Source organism: Leptosomus discolor, chromosome 15 (assembly GCF_034619465.1).
Source record: "Leptosomus discolor isolate bLepDis1 chromosome 15, bLepDis1.hap2, whole genome shotgun sequence".
Classification (NCBI taxonomy): Eukaryota; Metazoa; Chordata; class Aves; order Leptosomiformes; family Leptosomidae; genus Leptosomus; species Leptosomus discolor.
In genome coordinates, this window is record NC_141405.1 from 1,790,583 (window position 1) to 1,816,676 (window position 26,094).

The window sequence follows — 26,094 nt, forward strand, 5'->3', positions numbered from 1 at the left end:
AGCAGACTCGTAAGCGCTAACAAAGAGCAAACAGTTGAAATACGGTGTGAAAGTTTTAAATTACTTAAGCTACCTCCCTAACATACAGTAACACAACTAAATAACAACATCTGCTGTTAAAAACTGAAGCATATTTCACGTGAAGAGGGATGCACTTCCATCAGGATATAAAAGAAACTGAAAGCTCATTTCTAGAAGCTGCTAAGTACGCCGACACTGGCACAGAACTCACTTCATTTTAAGCATGTCAAAGATCCATTGAAATGAAGAGACTACTAACATGCCTGAAGTTAAAATTATTCTCATTGCTCTTTCTGGATGGGAGTCAGAACACTTATCCCATGGGATCTAATTCTTAAATCCCGAGGATTGTACTTCACTTTTAATCTTTAAACTTAGAATCAATTCAGATTAAATGATCTGAAAGCAGCCAAACTGCTGTTATTAGTGTAACTAAAATACCTTTCAAAAGCTTACGGTAAATGGTTTTTAGTTATCACTGAAACTGTTATTTGGAAAACACAGACAGACCGTTTCTCATTTACATAGAGTTACATTTTTATGCTGTTCTGATTGAAAACAGATGGAAATTGTATTTACGAACGTTAAAAATCTTTTTATAGTCCCTGAATTATGTAAGAGGCCTCATCAGAAATGGGAATTTGGCTTCATGTTCATCATATGGTAGCATAAAACCCCCATAGTTTGTAAACTTTGGAAGATACCGAATTCAACTACTATTAATTCATCATCAATTACGGTGTGTGACAGTTAAATGCTAAGTTGTTCTTACTATTTTGTATGAATTCCGAAACAGAATTTGGTAGCCAACATGCAAATCATCCACCAGTACAGAAAAAACAGCAGATATTGGACTATTTTTGTTTAAACTCACATAAAATCCCATTTTGTTTGGAATCAGGTCTCTGATTTGTCTTTGAAATAACAACACAAAGACTGAAATTCTTTTCTCAACATGAGGCTGGTTTTCTATATCAGAAGATTAATCATATGGAAATTATGCTTAATAGTTGGCTATAGTTAGCTATTAAAAATGGGAAGGAAAGCTGAAAAGCTAGATGTTACCTTCGTGTTTACAATTTCTGGAAGTGCACACGCTGAGATGAGAAATCTTACATGGTTTCCTTAAAACACAGCCAAACGCTGAGCCGTTCAACAGCACCAGTCACTCCGAAATGGAACCAGAAGACCATGGAGTTCAGATAAAATGATGGGACCAATAAGCTGCTTCATGAGGTGTTATATAATTTTTCGTACGAAACAGATGGGTTTCATTACCTAAGGAAACTAATAAAATTACTTTTTGTTCTCCTGTAGACCCAATTTTGTTTTATGACCCGTACATAAAATTTGAAATAGGATCTATAAATGGAAGATAACAAGTACCTGGCTTTTTTAGTCTGAAAATCGTGTCTCCGATGGTATAGAAATATATTCATTGGCAAGTCTTCATTTTCTATCCTAAAAATGATTATGTAGTCCCATTTTGTACAGTCAAACAGCTGCCATGCTCATTGCCAGCTATGAATATACACTTGGCTCCAGAGGCAAATCATATCTCCAAAATTAAACGCAAGCACAGATCCGATCATTCCTCTCCAGCTACTTGTGAACCATCATTTTTCAAGTCTGAGGTTAAAACACTGAGACCTCATCCTTATTCGCATGGTGGTTGCTCATTTCAAAACAGTGAATTGCATTGACCTAAAAAACCCCACGCTCTTCAGAGATGTGCGCTATCAAATATACATGGAAGCAGTTTTCAAGGGAACTTTAGGAGAGTGAACGTGTCTGCTGCCACTGATGCTTTCTGGCAGATTTACTGCAGTCTGCAGCACGCTCCAGTCCCTCTTCGTCTTGTGTCATGGTCGCCCCTGAGCAACTGTGCGTCAACCCTATTCTCAGCGCAGCGAAGCTGTCCTTGGCCTGGGCTGAGACACTTCGCGTGACTTATTATTCACAGCGGGATGCAAAACAGGGCAACAGTAATGTTTAAAACTGCTCAGACCCGCAAACACTTAACTAAGCTTCGTGATTCCAAGAAAAGTCCTTTTCTGCTTTCAATGAATTCAGCTGAATATCAAAGGTCCGGTACAGGATATGTTCTGATAGGGGTACGAAAGCATTTCAAAAGGTTGGAGGAATCATCTGCAAAAGGAAGCGTCAGGCAATCTAGACAAGGAGGTTTCCATCTGCTTCCCCTCTAATCGAGAGCTTTTTAAATACTACTAACCACCAAGATTTCCTACAAAAATAAGATTGTTTTGATTCCTATCAAGGCTTTCCTGCGCCTCCCACATTCCCTTCTTCACCGTTTCACAATCAAGTTCTCTCTCACCTCTGATTCTTTGTAATAGCGCTCAGGAATTTCATCGCTGGCAATATCAATGAAGCAGACTTCTCGCTCCAGATCTTTAGCTTCTTTGTCAAAAATCTGCAAGAGGGAAAGAAATTCAACAGTGTATCAGTACACCACCCTTACAAAATCCACCTGGAATGGTTACAAACCATTTCAAGGGCTTGTGCAACACAAGGTATCTTAGGCTTGCGCCTGCACAGCCTCTGATGTAAGGCTCTGCAGTTTCTGCAGGGACACAGTCACATTCTCTACCTTCTGCAGACATCAAAGGGAAGAAAATGGGTGTTCTCCAGACCACATATAAGCAAGGTGTTCCTAAGCAGGATTAACAGCAGTTTGGATGCATTATGCCCCAGGCTTTTCTTGGAACGATCCACTAGTCAGATCAAGAGACAGTGGACTTGAAATACAACACACCGTGTTCAGCACTTACCGCTCACACTGCTCTTCTTCCGTGCACTTTTAGGAGCGGAGGCTTCGGTCACAAATAGCAAAGTCAACAACTAGGATTGGTTTTATGGTGCTCTCTAACCTTTGAACTCGATTCCATCACTGTGTAAAACCCCTGACTTTCTGGACTCTGGGTGTTTCTGACCTTTTCACTCTAGGGACAATAATGAAATGCAGGTCTTTTGCGTGGACCCGTCAGGCTGCGTTACCGTTATACCGAGAACCAGAATTTTGGTTGAACTGCCCTCAGGGGAAGCTGGAAACTTGCACCATCCGTTTGTGCGCACGTAGAGCTTACTGTCATTTCAGTCCTTCAGGAGCTGGGTTTGAACACCAAGTCTCTTGTTCTACGCAAATGAGGGGTATGTTTCGAAAACGCAGGTCATTGTCATCTGCAGCATAGTACGCTTCCGTGCCTGGGTCTGTAATTTAATTATTTAGGCATCTTAGTGACCCATGTGACTTAGGCTATGTCTGCAATAAATTCCTACTCACGATTCTGGGACTTGGAAATAGTGACTAGTTAAAAGGCTATCATGAATCAGTGCCATAAAATTCAGGGAAGTTGTGTATGCTGTCAAGATCAGTAACAAGCTAACGATGTGTTTTCTCCTTTGGGGCACAATGTTCTACAGCTAACGTTTCCAGGAAGCATAAATATCTTTGTTTTATTTTTTTAAAAATAAATGTAGTGAATGCTCTGCTAATTTCATCTCATCCTAGAGGAACAGTTGAAAATACCAAATGCCAGCGACTATGCAGTAACAAGAATGCTGCTTCCTCATTTCAGAAAGAAACACGGCTGCCCGTTCGACGCATTTGAAGTGAGTGATGGGCTACAATGAACAAGCATACCAGCTGGGAAGAACAACATTGCTCAGGAAATCATAATTCCAATAAATAAAAAGCTGAAGTTTGACTCTAGAATTTTAGCTTGTCTTGGTAGTTAACAGTACTGGAACAGAAACGGCACCACCGAACTGGATGTGCAACGTTAGTGTGCCTGAAACTGCAGAAGAACAGAACAAAGGGAATCTCCAGTCTGGTTTTATTTGTGTACTCATGTTCCTTCTCCAATCCTTGTTTTGCAAAAAACTACGTTGATTATTTGAACAAATTTGAGCTGAGAGGTCCTTCCCCTGTAGTGCTCTTCCTTAGAATTGGGGAACATTTTTAAAGTAACTTTTACGTTTTATATATATAACATGGGTTGCTTTTTATAAGCTTCCTCGCTTGCTTTTTTTCCTAAACAAATTCAGATATACACAGCAGTCCCTTGATGAAATCAGTTGAACTATTTCTGGAACAAGATGCATTTCATCAAAATCTCTGAGCTTTAAATAAAGTAATGGAGATTTCTCTTAAACGGACATTACCAGGTCAGCTGAGGCTCTGAATCAGTACATGGCTTAAGCACAAGCCTAATAAATTTAAGCACACGCAGATCTCTGCACAGTGGCAAGGACCTAAATTGGGACTATTACCTGAAGAAACGTGCCCTGCTCTGTCACCAGCTTGATCCACATGTTGCACCTCTAAGTAATGTAGTTTTAAAATGCTTTGACAGAAGTGGGGATGACAGATGCCTTTGCCAATCTGTCAAGACCAGGAGGAATTTTTCAACCATTTCAACTACTCTTTATTTGCTGCTTAGGCTACCCCTGACCATTTCCTCCACTCCAAAAGTTTGCTGAATGACATTCTCACTTCCCTTTGCTGGCAGAAGTTGTTGTCTAATCATTTATGCTTCTCCCCTTCTTTGATTATCCTCACAAGATTTGCAGATAGAGATTTAATCTTCTCATTCTATCAGCAGGCGGAAATAAGAAGTCATTAGAGAACAAGACTGATTTCTTTCTCAGCTCTGATTCTGTTATTGCCTCTCCTAGCCACATAATCCGGGATTGTCTTAAAACCTGTAGGGAGGACGGGTTTATTGCGCTTGTGATCAAAGAGACTAGAGAAATTTAAAAGTTTTAAAGGAAGAGATTAAAGGCCACGAAAAGAAGCATAAGGCTCCCAATCTGTGCAACTGTATTTGCAAATGTGCAGAAAATGAATGGTGAGAACAATCTGTATCCTTAAGAAGATGATGCAGAATGGCAGAATATTAAATATTATATTGGAAAGAACTGGACAGGCTTTACATTTTGAAGCCAAGTAATTAACTGAGATTGAAATACACAATCAAATGGAAAACAAAGAGTAACATTCAGGCTGAAGTGTCCTATTTGCTGTAGGTTTTGATTTTTTGGGGGGTCGCGGGGGGTGGGGGTTGTGACAGCTTTTTTACAACAGCCAAACATTTACATATTTCCCCTCCTAAGAGGAACGAAAACTGATCATTATTCACCCACAGAATGACAAAAAGTGGAAGAAATATTTTAATTGGGTCACCTTCACAATTGTCAACAGTTTCTTTGGGGGAAAATTGTAACACACACCCCCCCCCCCCCCCCCCCCCCAGCAGATGATTCTAGTACCTCAGGAAAGAGATCACACAGGATACTGCAGACATGTAAGTGCTGGTGTATTTAAATATCTCTCCTCTGTTCTCCTCATGACCTACAATGACATGTCCTAGAGCACACACTTGGCTAGTGACTCCTCTTCTCCTTGTAGCCAAAGTCAGAACAGAAAGTCAGGTTATGAGACGAGGGTAAATCAACAACAAATTTAGTATTTTTTCTACAAGCTCCTTTCCCATTTTTCTTCTATCTTCAGGCTGAGTTGCTGGCATCAACCTCCTTCGGGTGTAGCTAATCCAAAATTTAAGTTTCATGGCCAATGACCACCTAGTTTGGATATAAACAGTACAAAGCCAGAGTCTGCTGAATCCATTGATTACATTCATGCTGGCAAACTCCTTCCCCATCTACACTACCAGGACTCCGGGGGTCAAATCTGTGCTTGCTTGGCTCGGCTTTGTTTCACAACATAGGAGTCTCCCTTGTGATGTTCTTTTTCTACCATCGAGAGCAAAGGCAGCCTTCAAGGGATTACCAGCTGGGAAGTTGTTCATCGCTGTCTTTACTACAAAATGGGTTTTTACCAGCCTAGATACAAGGAGTTTGTGGCCAGAAGCTGTGATAAGGCAGCTAATGTGCATTTTAAACACTAATACATACAGGGCATAAAATTTCCTGTGGAAAGAGTTAAGTAACAGGTCGATTTGTTAGAGATGAAAGTCATAAGGCAACCAATATAGACAATTCAATACTATAAACAAACAAGTTTGGACATGGGTGTGCTTTTTTCTGGAAGCTATTTTTCTGTCCCTTGTGAGGCTTTGGGTGAGAGAAGATCTCAGTGTTTTTCTTACTTATGTTAGATCCAGATAATTGGCCATCGCTGAGAAATGCAGCTAAGGCAGAGAAATGAAACAGATAAAAGCTAAAAGATTTCTTTTTTTTTTTTTTCCAAAAAAGCTGAGCACCCCTAAGTTAATTACAGGCAGGCAGTCCGGCAGCACACATCACTACTGCCCCACGCGCTAAGCAATCAGGCACCTGTGCTCTTCTATAGACTTAAGCCAGAATAACTACATTGTTCAACGTACAACATGTCGTAGCGATTTGAGATGAGTGTTTCTACTGTAAATCAAATTTCCTCTTCTATTAAATCCTTCTTTGGGTTAACATCTATGCCTGAAAGCACCGTTCTTCTCCCTCCGCCTCCCATTTTCCCTGCCCTGCCAACAAAGCTAACAGACGCCCCAAAAAACTTAAAGCTTGACTTTGTAGACATCACAGAATGACATCTTAGTGGGACAGGCAGGCTATGACATGAATGACAAAAATACCTTTAAACATTAGAATTTGAAATTAAATTAAATTTATCTCTGCCTTTCTCACTATTGTACAGATTCACCCATTGTCATCGAGCTTCAAGAAAACTGGAAAAAAAAAAAAAAAAAAGGTATACAGCTAGAGGAGCCCCCAAGCTTAAACGTGTATATGCAACACACGTGCTTCTTTTTAATTCAAATATTGATATTTCACTGAAGTGTTTGGGTTTTCTCTGGGATGTAGGCTGGCTGTGCGACTTGCAGGTATTGAGCAATTCACACGATGACGAGTGCTGCGAGTAGAACACGTCTGTATCCATCATTTGTGGGGTGGTTTAAATCTAGATTTCATAGTATGTGAAAGTTAGAGGTATCACCGCACTAAGGACTGCAAGAATATATATATATATTAAGTTATTAAAACAGATAAAATCTGGCACAAAACCTACTCTCCACCTCGAAATTCTGATCTCCTTAGATTGCCATCACCAGGACTCCCGGCTAGTCTCCAATTTATTACTACAGCATCCTTTAGCTGTTGTGTCATCTGGTCCACCTGAACTCTCACTTTTGTGAAAGAAAATTTGGTCTAAAATAAAAGAACACCTACTCAGAACTCAATCTGTGGAGTTTTATTCAGTATATAACTTTGCAGTAAAGTCTTGTTCCAACCTCAGTTACCCCCAAAGTCTGTTAATTTGCTTTTGAGATTTACTTGGGCAAAGATTACAGGAACTGACCCATTTCAAACCTGTTCACTGGTGAAAACTAATTATGTGGACACACGTAATTCTTCTACAGAAAAGGATTGTGCCTCTCCCTGACACCAGTGAGTCTGGCTCGCCGAACAGCATGGGAACAGCACCGTCTGCCGCAGAGGCAGCTACATCCTTATCAGCCGCCTTGCTCCCAGCTCCTTTTTATCTCCATGTCACGACTCCTCTATTATTCCATCTCCTATAAAATATCTCATTTAAGTTTGTACTTTCTGAATAGAGAAATGTATTTTTATGTAATTATGTCAAAGTAGCTGTCCTTCCAAGACCACAAGAGACTATCAATAATATTTACTGGGCTTAGGGGTTTTTTTAAGTCACATCTATTTCAAGTGCTAGATTTACTGATGAACTTCAGTAGCTCATTTAGAAAATCGCAAAGTAGAGGCACAACCACACTACTTGTTCACACCCTCTGTCAGTATGGGCCTTATCTTATGTTCTGCGATAGCCATATGTGCTTGGGACATACTATTTGTGGTTATGTTCGACAGAAAGAGCTTTTCGCACAGAAGGAATTTCAGGCTAACCTCTCACTTGTTTGCCTGTATTTTTTGAGACTTACTGGAGGGGGAAAGCTTCACAAACCCAAGATTTTTCATTGCAAATGATACAGGTGCCAAACAAATGCTCAGTACCATCACACAGAAGCAGCCCAGGTGCAGATAAAATCATCCCTACGAGTGACCTAGCGCTGATTGCGACACGTTTTGCAGTGACGCCGAGCAGTCCTTTAGACAATTTGCAGAATGATATCCTGTAGTGCGGCGAGGCTAAGCCAGGGCACAGCTGAATCCATTTCAGCTGAAATCACTGTTTCATGGCAGTTTCCTTAAATAGCAAATTTACATTTAATTTACATGTGCTATATTGGAGTTTGTTACAACCTAGTTCCTTGTTACTAAGACAGGAGACAAAAATATGGGAAAAAACCACCCTAAACCCAGCAAAACTAGAAACAGCTTTTCCTCTTCGCTGGCCATACCTCAAACGTATTTTACTTTGGCCAAATGTTTCACGACCAACACTGCAGCGACAGACACTAAGGATGAAGTGGGATGAATGAGCCACACTCGGTCACTTGTAGGGCTGCAGAACTAGAACTCACTGTCAAGACGGGGTTTTCTGACCCTAAGTGGTGGCACTGCAATCTGCTTCGGTCGGTATCAAGCAATACCCACCATTAGCTGGCTGGTCTGAGCGTGCTCAGGCTATTCATGTGTCACGTAATGCTGGTGCTCATTCATGACTCTAGGGAACCCAGAACTACCTCTCTTTTTTGTTTGGCAAGTGGGCATCCTGAGACATGGCTTTTCAACACTGTCTTATCTTTGAAAGGCAATAACGTATTTTTCTCTTGGCTGACAAAGAATTAGAGCTGTAGCTCCGAGGACCATCAGCATTACTGAGCCCTCGCTTAGAAAAGCTCGCCCCAGGATACTCACACTTTGTCATCTTGAAACACAACTCTGCCTTTACCCCACACCTCCGTTACCCTTAAGAGTGATGTTATTCTTGCTAACAAATACCATGGCCCTTTAACAAAAAGACAGACTGCGCTATTTTAAGATGTTACACGTTATTCTTTAATAATCAAGATCCAGCCACTGAGTTTTCCAGAGCAAAATGTTATGCTACAAAACCCAAGTTTTACATGCAGTGAATTTCCATTACTGACAACTGTTGGATTATTTTTGACAAGCTGTACTTTTGTACTTTCCCCAGACGCTATCAGATGGTAAAAATTCACTGCCCAAATATCAGCCGAAATTAATTCTGTGACTAAAAAACAAAACAGAACAACAAACCCCATAACGATCCTTCTGCAACAAACAGGCAAATTGAAATGTCTCTACGATTCAGTGATTTGCTTGAACAGTGTCTGCCTTCACTCTACCTTCCCTCTGCCTTCAGCTACAGACGGAAAATTTAGAAATTTTCACCAGGACCAGGCAGTGGCATGGAAGAACAGGCGCAGAGCTGCAGCACGTGGGATCGTTGTGCACTGAGTACAGTATCTCCCAGAGCCATGTGGTGGATCCTTTGCAATCAACAGAAAGCCTAAGTTGGTGCATTCCCCACTAAAATATAAAAAACCCCCTCAAAATGTGTGTCTGTAGCATACACTGAAATATTAAGAATAGAGACGGGAGAACAGTGGGAGCGGTACAGGGTTCAGCATAGAGGCAGCCTCATGTGACATAAATACTGACATAAATCAATTGACTGTTAAAAGAAAGTAGTATCTGCCCAAATTAAAAAGGAGGTTAACAAAGTCTGGTCATGAAAACCACAGATTAATCATTTATTCACAAACAGGCAGTAACTCCCACCACTCCCACCTGTGATTTCTGACAGTTCACTAATTGGAAAACCTTAAGAATTCTCTTGTATTTAACTTCTGGTTTTAATATCCAAAATACAGACTTTGTGGATCTATATTCGAATTCCCTAATCGCTCATTTTTCTCATGGGAAAAAGGGTGCACGGAGTGATTAACACGCGCTTTTATAGCTTGTCGGCGTTCGCTGAGGCTGTCTGCTGTAGGGACCTGCACCTCCTCCCCCCAGCAGCTCCCGCTGCAACCTTGACTCCGGTAAGCAGCTAACGACGCCACGGGGAAGCAACGCTTTCACGTGCTCTGCAGACACCACCTACAGCGCCATTCACCTTTTACAACACACTGTAATTTTTAGAAATTCCGTTTTGTAATTTAAAATAGAAGTAAAATAAAAATAAAACTTCTCTTTAAACTAAGATGTTTGCTTTTAAGAAGACCCATAGGAGGAAGCACTGAATGGCCTGACTCATTGGCCTAGTTACTAACACCATAAAGGTGACACTAAGCTATAAAGCTGCGAGGTGGCAGTGACAATATCTGAGGCACTAACAGGTTCATCCAACACTGGTGGTGTCTTTCCAAGGAGAGAGTTGCCATGTGAACAGCCAAATCAGCTGTGCTGTAGCACCAGAAATCACAACCGGATGGATTTAGGGCGCTGCACTACCACCACCCACACAATGTTTTATCGAGATAAAGGGTTTATTGGCCATTGCTCTTTTTGGCAATTTTTGTGTTTGTGCAAGCACTATTGTGTGGACAGATCAGCACAGCAGTGCTTGAAGCGCATTTAAACAGTCAAAATGATTACAAGGTCTAAGATGTAGAAAAATCAAATTCCAAAGCAGGTATCGCTATCTTTCACTAGTTTCTTCCATCACAACAACTGGGAAGAAAAATCAGGAGGACTTTTGCATCAAGATATATTGCAGCAATTAGGTAGAATTTTACCAGCCAATGCAACGTGGTAAATAATTCTAGTAACATACCACTAGCTTGCCAAATGACAACAGGAACGCGAGAGCATTCATATTGCTTTCTTCCACCGATCAATGGAATTAGCTTTAGTACCCTTATATCTAATTATTGCTTTTCACAATCAATGGCTACTTCATTAGATAGCATGGAAATGAAGACTAGATCAAAGACTTCAAAAAAACTGTATATAACTATATCTAGAAATCGTTACTATTAGACATGCATTATCACCCTCGTTACCGTAGTATTAGTATTCATTCAGTATATTTTGCATGACAACTGCAAAATTTACAGATTTATTTTTTGATTAATTATTTCTTTACCAGCCAAGGTTGATAGTTGCAATGAAGAAAAATATAGCGTATCTATGGAAATCTGCACCAATGGATGCCGTTTCCTGTTGTTTTCTGACCGGGCAAACATAGTGAAATTGAATCTAAACTTGTCTGATACAAAGGAGAAACACACATCGTGTTTTCTTAAGTGAGGTGTAAGCCTACACATTGAGTAACAGAAACAAGATCGACTCAGTCCTAGTTTCAGGTGTTTGGTTTAATAGAAGTCTCTCCACAGGCTCGGTCTCTCCCTATTTACTGCCCTTCCAGCATTTCAGTGCTGTCCCAACCACATCTGCGTCACTGGATCAAGAGCAGAAAATGCAGATCTTCCATCGCTCTAATGTGTTCCCACTGGTGAGCAGCATAGCTCTCAGAACTACCAAATCATGGAAATTAGGGCTGGAGCGCAGTCCCCTAATTCAGCTTCTCCTTCTCCACCTCAGTTCAAGTAAGGGTCAATTAAATCTGTTAATCTTGGTAAATATTTGCCTAGTCTGTGACTCGGGTACCGCAATATAAATGTAATGTATCATTACCCCACTGGCACTCCGGTAAAAATTACATTTGAAGAGCCGGATTCAAGCAGAGTAGAGATTATTTGATTTACCTCATCTGAGTATCCTACCTCTGCATTACTTTATTCTTAAATTCACTGATTGAGTATTCAGCGCTTGGTTCATAGTATTTTAGCCACAAGGCTGACACACAGCAAAAAAAATTTGAAAATTCACTGATTAAATAGCTTCAGCTCTTCCTTTGTTAGGTGTCAGTACAAAACGTGTCTTCTCACTGCTGACATTATAATGTACCAGGAAACTATCTGCACCGCCCGAAACCAAAGGTGTGGGCTTGCTCTGAATCACAGCGCTGCCAAAAAGCCGAAGCGAACATTAAAAAGTGCATAAATTACAGAACGCTCAGAGATTTGGTCATGTAATACCCTTCTTTTTTTTTTTCCCTCTCTCGCTGACCTGGCTTAGACTAGTAGTGACTGAAAAGTTGTTGGTATCTGGTGGCTAATACAGGCTCTCTGTCATACTCCCGTTGGGGAAGCGTCTGTATGCCAGAAGCATTATTCAAAATTACACCTTGTTCCTTCCCATGTAATTACCCCGCCGTAAGCAGCGCAACAGCTGTCAGCCCTACGAACACGTGGGCCAAAGTGCTTCGGGAAACGTACCTCCCATCTGGGCAGCGGAACACCTTAACCTCAGCAGGGCTGCTGGAGGGACACCCCTAGAAACTTGAAGGGGTCTGAGACACAGAGCCTTTCAATCTGCTTTACTGCCACCCTCCTTCCCAAGGATGAGTTTAAACACTCTCTCATTAGGTCTCTGTATTACAGATCAATTTTCCAGACATTTTAACCTGTGTTTCACACCTACAAGAAACCTTTTCCCATACGTCTGCACCAAACGACTGTTTAGAGCATGTTAAATGAAACATACAGAGAGACACCTGTGCATTAATCCATGGGTTGGATCTTTACATGCCTGGCTTTACCAAACGTTACCCTTTGCTTTGCTCCCTGTCAGGGCAGCACAGTCCGACTGACCTCGTCCCGTCTATTCCCCAGCATCTCCCAACCAGCAGCTGCTGGCTACTCTCTCCCACTCTTCCTCTGGAGAGGATTTTGCATCGTTAATTATCCTTTTCACCTCTATGCTCTAACTCAGAGAGCTTTTTAACTTTTGGTAAGGGATTGCCCAAAGCATCCCCTCAGCAGTCCAGCCATTGTTCCCCTGAAGCTGTTTACCGAGATCTCTCGTCTCTGACCATTGTTTAGTTTCCTGTTTGCTCTTCCCAACAGCTCCTTTGAATTCAATCCCCTTTACTCAGGAAGAATAATGTGAAACAGATAAAGTGGAATACAATCACACACACACACAAAAGGAGTAATCTTTTCTCTCCATAAAGGTTCATCAGGTCTAAATTCACATACGTGAATTACGTTGCATTTAGAGAAGTAACAAGTAGAAGGTGAGACGCAGAAGGGAAGTTGGGTACACGAACCCCTCATCGCGCGGTGCTTCGGAGGTAACTACTCTGCAAGCTATCAATGAACTGGACACCCAGGTAGGTGCAAAGATAAAAGCCTGATCAGGCCTTTTCCCCAGACTGGAAGATGTACAACCCCTAGACAGAAGCCATTCTTAACTAAAAGGATCAAATCAAATTTTGCAAAAGCCATCATACTTACACTGTCATTGCTTCCTTTGTTGTCCTCGTATTTTGTCTCTATATGAATGGAGAATTTAGGCAAAAATGAACACTGCAACAAAAGAAAAACACGTTTGACATCAAAAAATATGCCTTGCTTCATCAGCTGACATACTCAGTACATCCTATTCGGTATCAGCTCTCTTACTTTTTCTAGATTACTTCAAAAGGAAGAGTAAAAGTACTCGGAACACAAGAGCGAAGGTTTTCATGATTCTGGAGGGATGTAGAGATTTTACCTAGAAGTTGAATACTCCAATGAAGGTATAAATAAATTAGTACAAGTACTCTGGAATAACTAGATTCAATAGTTTTCACGCTTGCTATCCGTAAAATGTCCTGAATGTCTTGTTATAAATTCAGTTCACCGAGATCTCAAAAGCAACTAGAAATCTGTCATCATAGACCAGTCTATCCCCCACAAAATTATCCACAGACACTTCACTAGCTGCAGGTGCTAACCAAACAGACAACAATGCTTTGATGTGTGAGGACTTTTTTTAAATTTTCAGTGAGAAACAAATTTTAGCATAATTTCCTATTAATGGAATGACAACGGATTATGAGCTGCTGTGGAAATTCCTTTATACTAAACCCAAATCAATCTTTAGATAATAATGCAAGAAAATTAAGAATGCACAAACGTTTTTCTACTAAAGATAATATTTCTGTGGTTTACATGGGAATAAATTTATTTTTGTGTGGATTGCTTAATTTAGTTGGTTTATCAAGACTAGAATTTATAACACTAGGCAACAGAATTGCAGTAGAAAAAAATATTTCAAATAGCTTTTCTTCAGCATTTCACAGTTGTTCTTTCAAATCAGCTTTTCAGACAGGCAGCCAGAGTAGCTGTCTAACAAACTCCGAAGGAGTTCAGCACCTTTACTATTAGGCATCAAGTCTTTTCCTGCATTAACCGCCAGTGACACTGAGGTGCCAGTTCCTTGTGTGACGCATCACTAATGCCCTGTGGTGAAGTGTCTTGGTAAAGACTATGACTACTTGATGTGCTGCACACACGGATTATACAATGAAGACATTATCAGGCCTCAGTGCTCACACTGCTGTTGGTCCAAGTTTGGACTTGATAAAATTTGGGGTGTTCTTCTAAGGGAGGGGCTGATGACTAAGCAAAGAGCTGATTTAGGCGGCCGGCTGTAGCGCAACAGAACGGAAAAGAGAACCGATCTCCTTTGAGACTGCAGAAAATATCCGCCCGATTCCATGGATATCACCCACAAGTCATCATTCAATCTGCTTCTGACCACAGGGTACCTCGTGTTCAACAACCACACCTAGAATCAATCCTTGCTGAAAAAAATGGGTGAGAGAGCTTTGCCAGAAGAAGGTTGGGGTGCCACGGAAGGCTTCTGGATCAACTGCCTTTCCATTAACGCACTGAAATACTCCTGTGTAACGCGTTGGTGCTGCCGCTGCCCAGAGCGCACAGGCTTCTCTTCAGAGCTTACAAATGCTTTGCCTCTTGTTCAAGACCTCTGTGGAGTAGCACATCTATGGGTTTCAATGCAACTGTTCATTGTGGGAATATGTGGGAGGCAAAAAAAAAAAAAAAAAAATCCGCAGTATGCGGAGTGCAGGATGGGGCAAGTTCAGAGACAGCTCTGCTAGCTCCCGCTGCCTCTGTTTTGTGGGCAATTAAACATTTCCTATGCATACAGCTCAGGAAGTGCCAGCTGAAAATACACAATATTTATAAGCAGTCTGTCGGAAACGGGGATCTTGTAACACAAATTAACAGAAAAAAAAATAATCCAGATATTCTCTCAACTGAGGTTTCACCATGTGTCTCAGTGTGTTGCTCCTATTCTGACAGACATCCAAAGGCATCTGTAAAGCAAAGCCTTGGTGCACAGGAGGCACTACAGGGAGAGAAGTTGGGGGGAAAAAAAAAAAGAGAAACAGAAAGAAGCCAAGGTTTGCCATAAGGTTCTCATTTGTATCTCTAAAGTTAACCACAAGGTGGAAAGACCATCCTTGAACTATATTAACGTTAGCTAGAAGAACAGATGGATAAAAGGGGTTGATCAAAAAAATTCTATAATCAAATGTTCCTAGAGTAAGGAAAGTTATAAATGTGGTGTTACCAAAAAATAGGGAATGATCCAGGAGACACAGGGACGCCAGCATGTCCTAACCCAACGTCTGGTGTCACTCAGAGGATTTGTATTCAAACAGCATAAACTAACGTTGCAGTTGTTTTCCATGTTTGTAGGAGAACATGGAGGGTTGAAAAGTAAATTACTACTGGACGTGGATTATGAAAAGCAGATTTAAAAAAAAAAGTATATAACCAAACAAGAGAAATCTTTAAAAACTGCACAGTTTTTAAAGCATTTGGAAAATAACTACATTGGTGATAGAGTAGTAAAAACATGGGTTATCGATCCCAAAAATTGAGTATATGGTAGCCTTGTATTTTACAGAGCTGTTTATCTGCAGGGGTCACAGCCCAGGTGTGCAGAGCTCTTGCTGACAACCACCTAGACCTCTGCATCCTGTGGGGAAGCATCCTCGAGGGGACAAGAGGAGAACCGCCAATGAATATTTGGTTCTATCAGCAGTTACCTGATTACTGAACGCAGTAACTGGCGCTGCACTGCCGAGGACTTGATGCTTAGCTCTGAATAACAGCTTTTAGGAACATTTCCACTGAAAATGGTAAAGATGTACGCTACACTATCTAGGACACTAATTGCTTAGAGCAGTTGTTGGGAAAAGAGCATTTACCAGCATCGTGCCTGCACAGTTCAAGGTTACTGCTCTAGACCGTGTTTTACTTACGTGTTAGTGTGTGTGAAGTACCCACCCTCCTGATTTGAGGACCACAATTTAACGTTCTTTGCTACAAAATTAAACGAAATCAACACCCCCCAAATAAAATCTAGGCATTGATAAAAACAGAAAACAGAATGACATCAGTGGTCTACCACTAGTGGAAGGGTCATCAAGGCTATAATGCTTGAGCAGATGGAGTTTGTAGGTTGGAGCTTTGTGAGTTCGCAAAGTTTTAAGTTACATGGCCTGAGCCTAGTGGTCTGTCGGAAACTGCTCTGCCTGTACTGACCTTAACGGCTCCGGGCACTGCAGTTCTCTCAGATCTTTAAGTAGCAGCAGGGTCCACCACAGGACCCGGTGCTGCTCTCATGGTCTAACTGTCAGGTTTGAAAACTCCGTGACAGAAGGCACTTCAGGACGGCACCCTCCACATTTACAGCCAATACAAAGCTAACACCCTTACCAAAGCAGCTCCTCATCCCTGGTTCTGATTAAAACATCTTTACTTACGATCTAACTATAGAAATTCAAGAGTTGTTGGACGGAGCACACTTTTTAATACTCAAAAATATTTTTATTCATCAAAATAGTCACTTGTAGGTCGCAGTTTCAGGTACAGCAAAGGATAAAAATGCAAAATATGAAAAGCCTTTGTGCTGTTGGTTTGAAGCCACAGTTTCAGAGGAAATTTTGAATCAAGCCAAGTGCCAGATTTCCCCTTTACCTTGCTATTAAAAAATATCTACTATTTTCAATCACTGTCTAGAGTTTCCCAGCAATGAGTCAGGTCATGACACTTTGAAATGCAGCCATTTCATGTATTGACCTTACGGCTGCGTTGGGCTGCCTGTAGCAGTTCAGCAGCCACTGCTTGAATCAAGTTGTTGTTTCCTGTGACCCAGAATCTAAACTCTAATTAAAAAAAGAGATCTTCTAATCTTGTCTTTCAAAAAAGGAACATTAAGAAAAGACTGAGGATCTTCAGAGTATTGTAGAAGAATTGTGTCGTTTACCTCAAGCCACCTCATTAGAGAGCAGAAAGTCTTTTTTTGATAGCACAAAGCTATCAAAAATCAACCTCTCCTTGTATTTAGAATAAAGGCAATGACTGTAACAATCTAATTTGAGATCATAAATAGTAACCTCAATTTACCACAAATGAAAACTAAAATTCACCAAAAGTACTCCATTGCAAATACATCTCTCAGAAACCCAACTGACTGGCAACCACTGTTTTAGCAGCTGTGGGGGGTCTCACTGGCTTTCAGAAACACTTAGCAGGGTCCAAATTTTTGAACATTTCACAGAATGTGTCTCATGATTCATCAGCTGCACTCTGACTAATTGGCAGAGGGCTCTGGCAGAACCAGAAAACTGTTTATGCATCATTCAAAAGACTTTATTATTCATCATGCAAAAAGTTGTTGGGTTTTTTCCCCCTCCTCAAGTGGCTGCGTATTTACTTAGCCGGGGATTAACACTGTTATGCAACAGCCCGACTCAAACTTGGGAGTGAATAGTAGGTACTAAACCTTTCAGGAGATATTTTTTTTCAAAGCACCGCTCCCTCTCTGCTCTGCCTCCCCCGGGGCGTGTGTTCTTCCAGCACAAACCTGGCAGCCGATCGATAGACTGCGCACGCACAGGAATGCGCAGGGCACCGGTTCCAGTTTTCCATTTCACTATCTCTACAGCTTGCGAGGTTCCTCTTTGGAAAAAAAAAAAAAAAGGGTGGCAAATTGAATCTTTAACTTGAAATTAGACTTAGATGCTACATAATAGGACAAAATCTTCAGAGTCCTAGTGTCTTCGAGGACCAGGTTTCCTTGTGTAAAGCTCTCAAAGGAGGCGTCTTTTATATTGTCACCTCCAGGTTTTTTAGATGTGTTATAAACGCCTCAAAAATTCATTGCAACCCAGGACACCTGTGACACTCAAAAACAAATAAGGAGAATATTCTGGGGGGTTTTTGTTCGTTTTCTTAAACTTTCTACATTGGGCACCGCTTTTGGAAGAACCAGGAGAGATTTAAGGCTCAAGAGAGTAACCAGTGAAACAACGGGAGGCTGTGACAGTAATCAGCACACACCAGCATGGGTATCGCCAGATTAAAATAAAGTGAAATGAAAGCAGCATACGGAAAACACAGACCGCAGTTGCATTTTCAATTCACTACAGATAACCTCTTGAAAAATGAAAAGCCTATTTTTAGCACGATGATTGATTAGTGTTGCCATAGCAATAAGCAACACTTACAAGAACAGGGTAGGACCGAAGTATGCCAAACCACTTGCCAAAGTCTTAAAGAGACAGGCAAACACATATGGTGTTTTACAATCGTTTTATGGAGAGGACTGTAAAAATAACCTTTGCATAGCAATCACACCCGAGGTGGCTGCGGGAATTGCTGTCGTTGCCAGTAAATACGTTGGACAGAGGGTAACTGAGGTTTCTTTACCCCCCATAACCTGCTCTGTGTGAGTGTGTGCTGTTTCAACACCGTTCCAGCCAGTTTCATTTTCCTTTTGGTTTCTTTCTGCAGAATGTTCAAAGAACTGCTAGAGACTTCATCACCATTGCACCTCACTTCTCCTGCTCCTTGTGAATATTAATCCACAATCCTTGGGAGTTATTTTTGTACAGTAAAAATTAATCTCACTTTTTTTTTTTTAAGCAGCAGAAGCATATTCCCCTAAACCTTAACATAAAAGCCTGGAGAGGCAGACATTTCATGTAAATGTGTTCTCTGATCTCTCACCACTTTTCAGACTGATTTTTTTGTTTGTTTTTTAGATGGTCACATATACATTATTTTGGCAACACAGGTGGAACTGGATCCTTTACAGAGCAATCTCACTGGAACCTAGAGGTAAAGAACACAGTAACTGCTATAGTCAGGTGAGGCTGGCCAAGCAAAATTAGATTTCTTTAACAGGGTAACTGGTAGATACCACACCCTTTGAATTCAAAATTTTTGGGCACTGTTTTGGTAGTCAGTGGGTAACAACAGCATTTCTTCATTGAAGATCAAAAGCCTGGAAAAGACAAAGGGAGTCCCTACTTCTGAAGGGACGAAGGGGAAGTGGGGACTGTGGGGTAGCAGAGGGTCCCCAGCCTTACTGGGGCAGGAGGGGATGCCCAGCACGGCAAGGGGCAAGGAGGGGGAACGGGCAGAGACACAGATGCACCAGCCCTGGAGCAACAGGGGGCATTTATAAACAAGAAGGATGGACGGAACAGGAGGAGGGATGTAACATGGAAGATGGCCAATGCCTGCGGACAATGGCAAGGACAGAGCAGAGAGAGCCGGATGCGGCAGAAAAGCCACGATCCCACACGGTACGGATAAACAACACGTCTCTACAGTTCATACGCAAGAAGATTATGTGAAGATAAAATCGCGATGTCTCTACAGCATATTTCAAATTACAGTATTTCCTTCAGCTATTTACAGAAAGAACAAAGATAGTTTCTTTAATTGAATATTCAAAGATTTTTGGAAAATGGCCACCACGTTATTGACTACCTTCGGAATACTCCAGACAGCACTGCATGTGAGCACACAGAGCTGCTCTGCCACACAGGTTACTTACTGCACAAGCTAGCATCAATCAGGATGACAAAGTCGGAAGAGAATGGACGGAAAGGGCTGGGCAGGGTGATGGCAGAATTTGGAAGATGTGACTCACTCAAAGAGAGGAGAATGTGGAAAGCAAGATAAGCACAGGAAGGTGGCAAAGAGCAGAAAAAGTGCTGTTGAGTGGAAAGAGTAAGAGCAACGCAAAAAAAGGGCTTGAAAATAAGCAAGGGAGTTAAACTCTCAGAAACAAGCTCAGAGAGAAACCCACTGCTTGTTGTATTACACACAATAACTTGAAGATGAAACATTCGACTAGCAAGTTGCCTCCAACCACTACGAAACTCAGCACTTATCCCTGGCTTTGCCTTCCCTTAGGATCTCCTTTGACACCTGGGAACAGTAACCTCCTCACTGAGAAAGAACAGAAGCGAGAAGCAGCGTGCTCAAGTGAAAACGACAGTCCCATGAATCAGAGAGGGGTTTGGATTGCTTTATAATAAGCCAGTGGTGGAAAAAGGGAATTCTCCCAAGCAGTTCAATTTACTCTGTTTCGATGGGATTAAGCTGTTAAATGAGAATGGAGGTTTGCAGCTTTCTAAAATAATATTATTTGTCTCTGACAAATACTACAGAGGTCCTTCCTTCTGCTGGAATCTCGAAAGGAACCAAGTGTGAGTTTTACTGCAGCAATGTCACCGTCAGCCTGTCTTCTAAGCTGGGGAGTGAGAGGGAAGGAATTTTGGTAGCAATCTTGTATTAGGCTCCAATCTTGCAATGCAGATTCTGTTGCATTTTTCATGCAGACTCTTGATCTGCTCAAGCTGGAGAATAATTTGTGCACTGAAGACTGATGGGTTACATCCAAATTTCAAGCACTGGTAATCAGTTGAAGAGAACAGAGGGAAAAAACTCTACAGATTCCTTGCAATGCTGATCTGAAACAACTTTTTTTCCTTCTCAAATCACCTCATTATAAAAATAACAATTACAAAAACATTCCTTCCAGATAATTTGCTTCATGGATAAACTGGCAGCTGACTAAGTGAGGCACAAAACATGCCTGTTCTCAAAAGTAACCAGAAACCAGCAGGTCAATAATGGAACATTTAGCAACTATCGCTCTGGGGCCTTGACACATACCAGATGAAATAATTTTATTTGCCTCAGTCATTTGCTGTAGAAGAATTAGTGTCATTGTGATACATCATCAAAGGAATCGTTGTCTCCTGCTTTCTGTTCCATAACCGTTTTTCATAAATATTCTGAATTTACATCCTATTTCTAAGGTAATTTGAGACACTGGCAGGTTGAAAGAATGCTCTTCCTCCTTGCAGAGAGTGAACCATACCAGTTTTAGTGTTTATTTTGCTTGATATAATTGTGAAACTAACAATTGGCCATAATTTAGGCGTTAAAACAAATTATCCAGCTGGTTTTAAATTTCAGCCCCAGAACTGAAATACTACTAACAACACTGAAGCTGTTCAGATCAGACAGCAAAACTATTTGAAATCATCCCTAGTAAACACCTGAACTGCACCTTCAAACTCAGAAGAGTTTGTTTAAATTCTGTTTGTATTTTTCCTAACCTCTTTGTACTCCAACCTGATAGCTAAAATTTGTTAGGCTCACTTTCAGGGTACTTCAATCACATGAATTTTTTGTACCATGGTTTAGTCACCACACGTTTGTGATCTGATTATTTGTTTGGTGAGGCTCTTTTTGTCCAGAATCTCAACCATCCCTTGAACAGGTCAAATGGATATTTGCTCTGTGCTGCTTATTGCCTAACAATATCCCCGTGCAGGTAAAGAAACTTAGTTCTGTGCAATCCTTTTTTCGTTTGGTTTGCAATACAGACAGGTTGGCTTTCTAGTTAATTATTTCTAATCTAGCTGGACAACCTCAGAGAGAAAAGTCAGAAAGCCTCCTCAAAGTTCAGTCATTCTTGTCCACATATCTAAGAACAGCATAAATATTTTACACTGAAGATACGTATTTGCAAATGCTGTGATCAGCCGGCATGTAAGCGTTTGTGGAGAGCTGCAAGGCATCTTTCCTCCACCCTCCAAGTGAAAAAGGCACGTGTAGCTTGACAAAGAGGCACTCGCCAGTACCCAAGTCCTGTAATCACTCGAAGAGCAGAATCCCTGGGAGTTACTTCTATAGGGCTTCCTTCAGCTGTATCCCAAATACAGTACCCGAAATTTATGAGCTTAACATCAACCTAATCACAATATTAAATGAACTTATAAATAAAAGTTAAGCATTTATTTTAGCAAGGTATCTTGTCGGGTTTCTAATTACAAGATCAAAACCAAAGCAACTCTGTTCTAAGTTTAAGAGACTCTCTCACATACAGTTTTTAAGTAATGCCCCAGCCACTACAACAAAGGTTTGAACTTTGTAGGAGTATCTAATTCTCAAAATAGCACCCCCAAATCTGGATGGCTTCCTTTGGCTTCAGCTTCCAAAGTATTTTTCCTACTTCCTCCTCCCTCTCAATGTCAGCAGGAAGCCTGCAAGGAGTAGTTCAGGCTTTGATACGGCATTTCTTGGGACATCACCCATGTCTCATCTTCCTGATAGGAAGTCTTTTGTATTGTTGTTTTAATGAGGCCCTCCTCCACACACAGCACAGTGTGCGTTTAAAATGCTCTCCTGACGTTACAGTAGTTCACATATGACACACCACAAAAGCATCACTTGTGCAATAGTTCTGTTAAGCTCATTATCTCGAGGGTGTAATTTGCTTTATGTATTATTAATATGGTTGTTGAGACTTGGTTAGTAGACCTGCTGTTTGCTGTCAAATTTAGGGGTTTGCTGTGTAACAAATGCTGTTCCTTAAAGGAGATACCATCGTAACTGGAGCCAGGTTATAGAGTGCTAACATCATGGCACTCTTCATTTCCATTCCTGTTTTCATGCAGCCAATCACTCTTGGCTTTCTATACTTCCACTGCAGAGAACAATATTCTGGAAATTATTTTCAATGCCTGCTGAGCTTTTTTTCTTAGAAGATGTCCTAATTTCAGGTTCTTAAGAAGATCATATTTACAAAATCTGTAATATTTCACAGGAAAACCAGCTTGATGAAATTATTCTGCATTGAATCTCTGAATACTAGGGTATGTGCTTGAATGCAATTTCTCAATAGCCTTCGTATTTTACAACTGAAAAACCTTAAGACTATCAGCAAAATTCAGCCTGTTGTTCACATCCTCTTCCAAATCACTAACATACACTGAAATAACACTACTGAGCTTTTAAGGTCCTTGCTCTTTATTTAGAGCGGAACTTACCAGGTTAAGTAAGGTGTGGACATACTACATAGCAGTATGTACTTGACTCAATAAGATTATGCTTTATTTATCCAATTATTGGCCTGCCTTTAGAATCAGTTTTCCTTGAAATAAGGCTCAATTTAACTCTTAGGATGTCCCACAGACCCTTTGGAGGACATTTACTATCTTTAAGAAAAGGGTTTCCAAGCTATCTTACATATTTTGGGCAACATCTGTGGGTTTATTCTTTCTTTCAGAATACTCTAATGAATGCAAAAAAAAAAAATTTAGAGAAATATTCCAGACAAGGACAGGAATTACTCCCAGTGGTATATTTAAATTTTTCTTCTAGATTCAACAGTTTGAGGCAAAGGCATTTTCTCCATTTCCCTAATTTCATAGTCTATCAGCTCCATTAAAATATATTTTAGATTTTTGTCTGAAATACAGTTTCCTTAATCTCATCCCAATATTTCTAGTTCTGTTTCCTTGCACCATGGTGAGTAATTAGTCCCCAACTCCCATAGGCAGTTATACTGTCACTTAGTGACTGCTTCGCCTACCTTCTACATTTGTAGATCAAATTTAATTTTTCTTTACAAGACTCTTTAACCCTGCAATCATTTTTGCTGATGCACTTGAACATCTCTGTAGCTGCATAACTTCTACAGACCTTCACCAAAATGTGTTCCAGGTGTCGTCTCATCAGATTAGATAAAGATCACCTCCCGATTCAAATTCTGTGAGTACAGCATTGCTGTTTAGTTTTGATAATGTATTGCAGTTCAAACTCAGACATGTATTTCTGTCTGCTACCACCCCTTTAATCATTCCTGCTTGTCTCTTTCAATTAAAGAAGAAAAATCACACTAAAAAATTCAAATTGACTCTCGGTTAAAGAAAAACCATACAACAGAGCGTAAGTAACAGACATCAACGCGACATAGCACATGTCATCTTCCCAGCCTAAGATTAAACCTGCTATCAAAGAGTAGACCCTTAATTAATGTAAACTGTGATAGGCTCTACCGAAGAAATCTTCTGAAAAAAAATAGCTGAGAATCTGTCCCCTCGTTACTACTGTCCACTATGGGCTTCCTCTGACAATCAAATGAATTTTAAACACGAAACAAAGCCGAGTATGTAGTAAGTATCTACAGGAAAAACACAGTTTGGTACTTTGGATTTTCAAACCTGGTCATCACAGTTTCAACTCTAAGTCTCCAGCTTTCACATTTAAGCCTTTAAATCCCTTTACTTTTTCCTCTTCCACATCTATCACATTAAAATCTTTTGCCTTTCTGTATGCTTTACTGGTTTTAAAAAAAATCCGCACAAACATTTTGCGCACTGCAGAGTTAAGAAAAACAAGTGGGTTACGTTTGATTTGCAGTCAGAAGTGCAAACTAAATCAAGGCAGGAGTTTCTGAAAGGCCCCTTTCACCTGGAACTTCCTCACCATCTCCTCCTCATCTTCCAAGGGTTGCTGAAAACTCACTGTATCTTATCAAGGCCAGCACATTTAAAACAATTTTTCTCATGATTTATATGCTATATTTTGCCTTAGCTCTGCTAGAGGGAATAGTTGATTTTGCTGGGCACTGTGCCCAGAATATGTTTAATTTTGTCTACAGATTGTACAGTTTCCCAGATACTATACCAGAGATGAGCATTTTATAAGTTAATAAAACAATAAATAAAATAAAATCAGTTCTCATGTCTCCACGTAATAACTGGAACCTTAAAAGCTTTGCCCTGTTTTACAGAAGCTTTTCTTACAGTCAGTGACTAAAAATATATGAAAATATTTTGAAGTGATAAAAAAAGGTAAATAATTTACAGCATCCCCACAGAAACACTTCAAATTTAACCTTAAATTTCTTAAACAAATAGCTAAAATAAAGTTCCACTACTGAATGCATTATGTAATGGTTATATTAAGAAGGAATCAGTTTCGATTCCACTACTATATTTTACAGCTTTATTCTATTTTTAGAATAAAAAGAGGAAGAAAAAACTTACTGTGTATTCTGATTTCCAATTGTCCATTTGTAAAAAAAAGAATGATGAGGGAAAAGAAAAAAAAAAAGAAATGTGAAATAAAACAATGATGCAAGGTCCTTACAGTAAACATACATTAATAATAAAAAAGATTGTGTCAGATAATCTGCTGATTTATATTTGGCTAAAACAAGAAAGGGTACAAGTCAGCACAGCATCTAAGCACCTGATGTTTTCATTGCAAGGAAGAAGTTGCATAGACACAACACTCTAGCTTTTACCTATTCATACTCTATAATCTTTATTTGCGGATATCAGTCAATAGAAGATGGAAAAATATATGCAGTTCAACAGGAGTTGTTAAAGAAACTTGGCTCGATACATAACTTGGAGCTTCTGAAGATAAGCTAAACTATCCAAAAAGTACAAGTCAGTAATCATCTCTGCTTTATTCCTTACCTGTGATTGTATAAGGATAATAATTCCAAGCCTTCTCTGTAACATAAAATATTTTGGGAACAACTGCTCTAGCCCAGCTAGGCAGTTTGCTGGAAATAAAAAGAAAATATAAAATTAGAATATCTTATGACTTCTGAGTATTGTAGAGACGATGGTACATCCAAACATGCTCATAATTGGACAGGTGTCTCACAGGACACACCAATACCTAGATTTCACAGCACTATTTTCATCTCATGACTCTGCATTCTGTCTCAGCTTTCTCCACAAGTATGTACAAACCCAAGTCTGACCGTTCCCCTCTCGAAGTCAGCAATATGGTGCCAGTGCAAAAACCTCTGATCAGATTTACACTGAGGTTGCAGATTTCAAGAATCTATGGCCTCAAACCTTTGGTCATGGATGAACTCAGCAGGTTAGACCATCCAAGGTGTCTCCCAGTATCCTTAACCACAGGGAGGCACTCTCTAACAAGAGGTCACGAGTAAATATGTGATTGCAGTTCGTTTCAGTCCCGATTCCATCATTTTTTCTTAAAGACTATTTCTTCTTCCTCCACATCCTCTGCTGGCACTCAAACCCTTACGTTCAACTCACCTAGCATGCAGTTCTTCCCACACTACCAACACCAACTCCTGAGTAGGAAGCTTTTGTATTAAAATTAACAAATCACTCAAAACACCTCTGTGAGGCTGGTA

The 26,094-nt window shown here is 40.4% G+C and overlaps 1 protein-coding gene across 1 annotated transcript in view; it reads right to left on the reverse strand.

Annotated features, from left to right (window-relative positions):
- Positions 1-26,094, reverse strand: part of PITPNC1 (phosphatidylinositol transfer protein cytoplasmic 1) — a gene marked incomplete at its 5' end in the record, with an annotated part of 82,923 nt that overhangs the window by 14,689 nt on the left and 42,140 nt on the right. Inside the window, 4 exon segments of the mRNA XM_086473828.1 lie at positions 2,360-2,455; positions 13,251-13,322; positions 24,959-24,966; positions 25,397-25,485. Coding sequence (XP_086329954.1) covers positions 2,360-2,455; positions 13,251-13,322; positions 24,959-24,966; positions 25,397-25,485 — 265 coding nt within the window.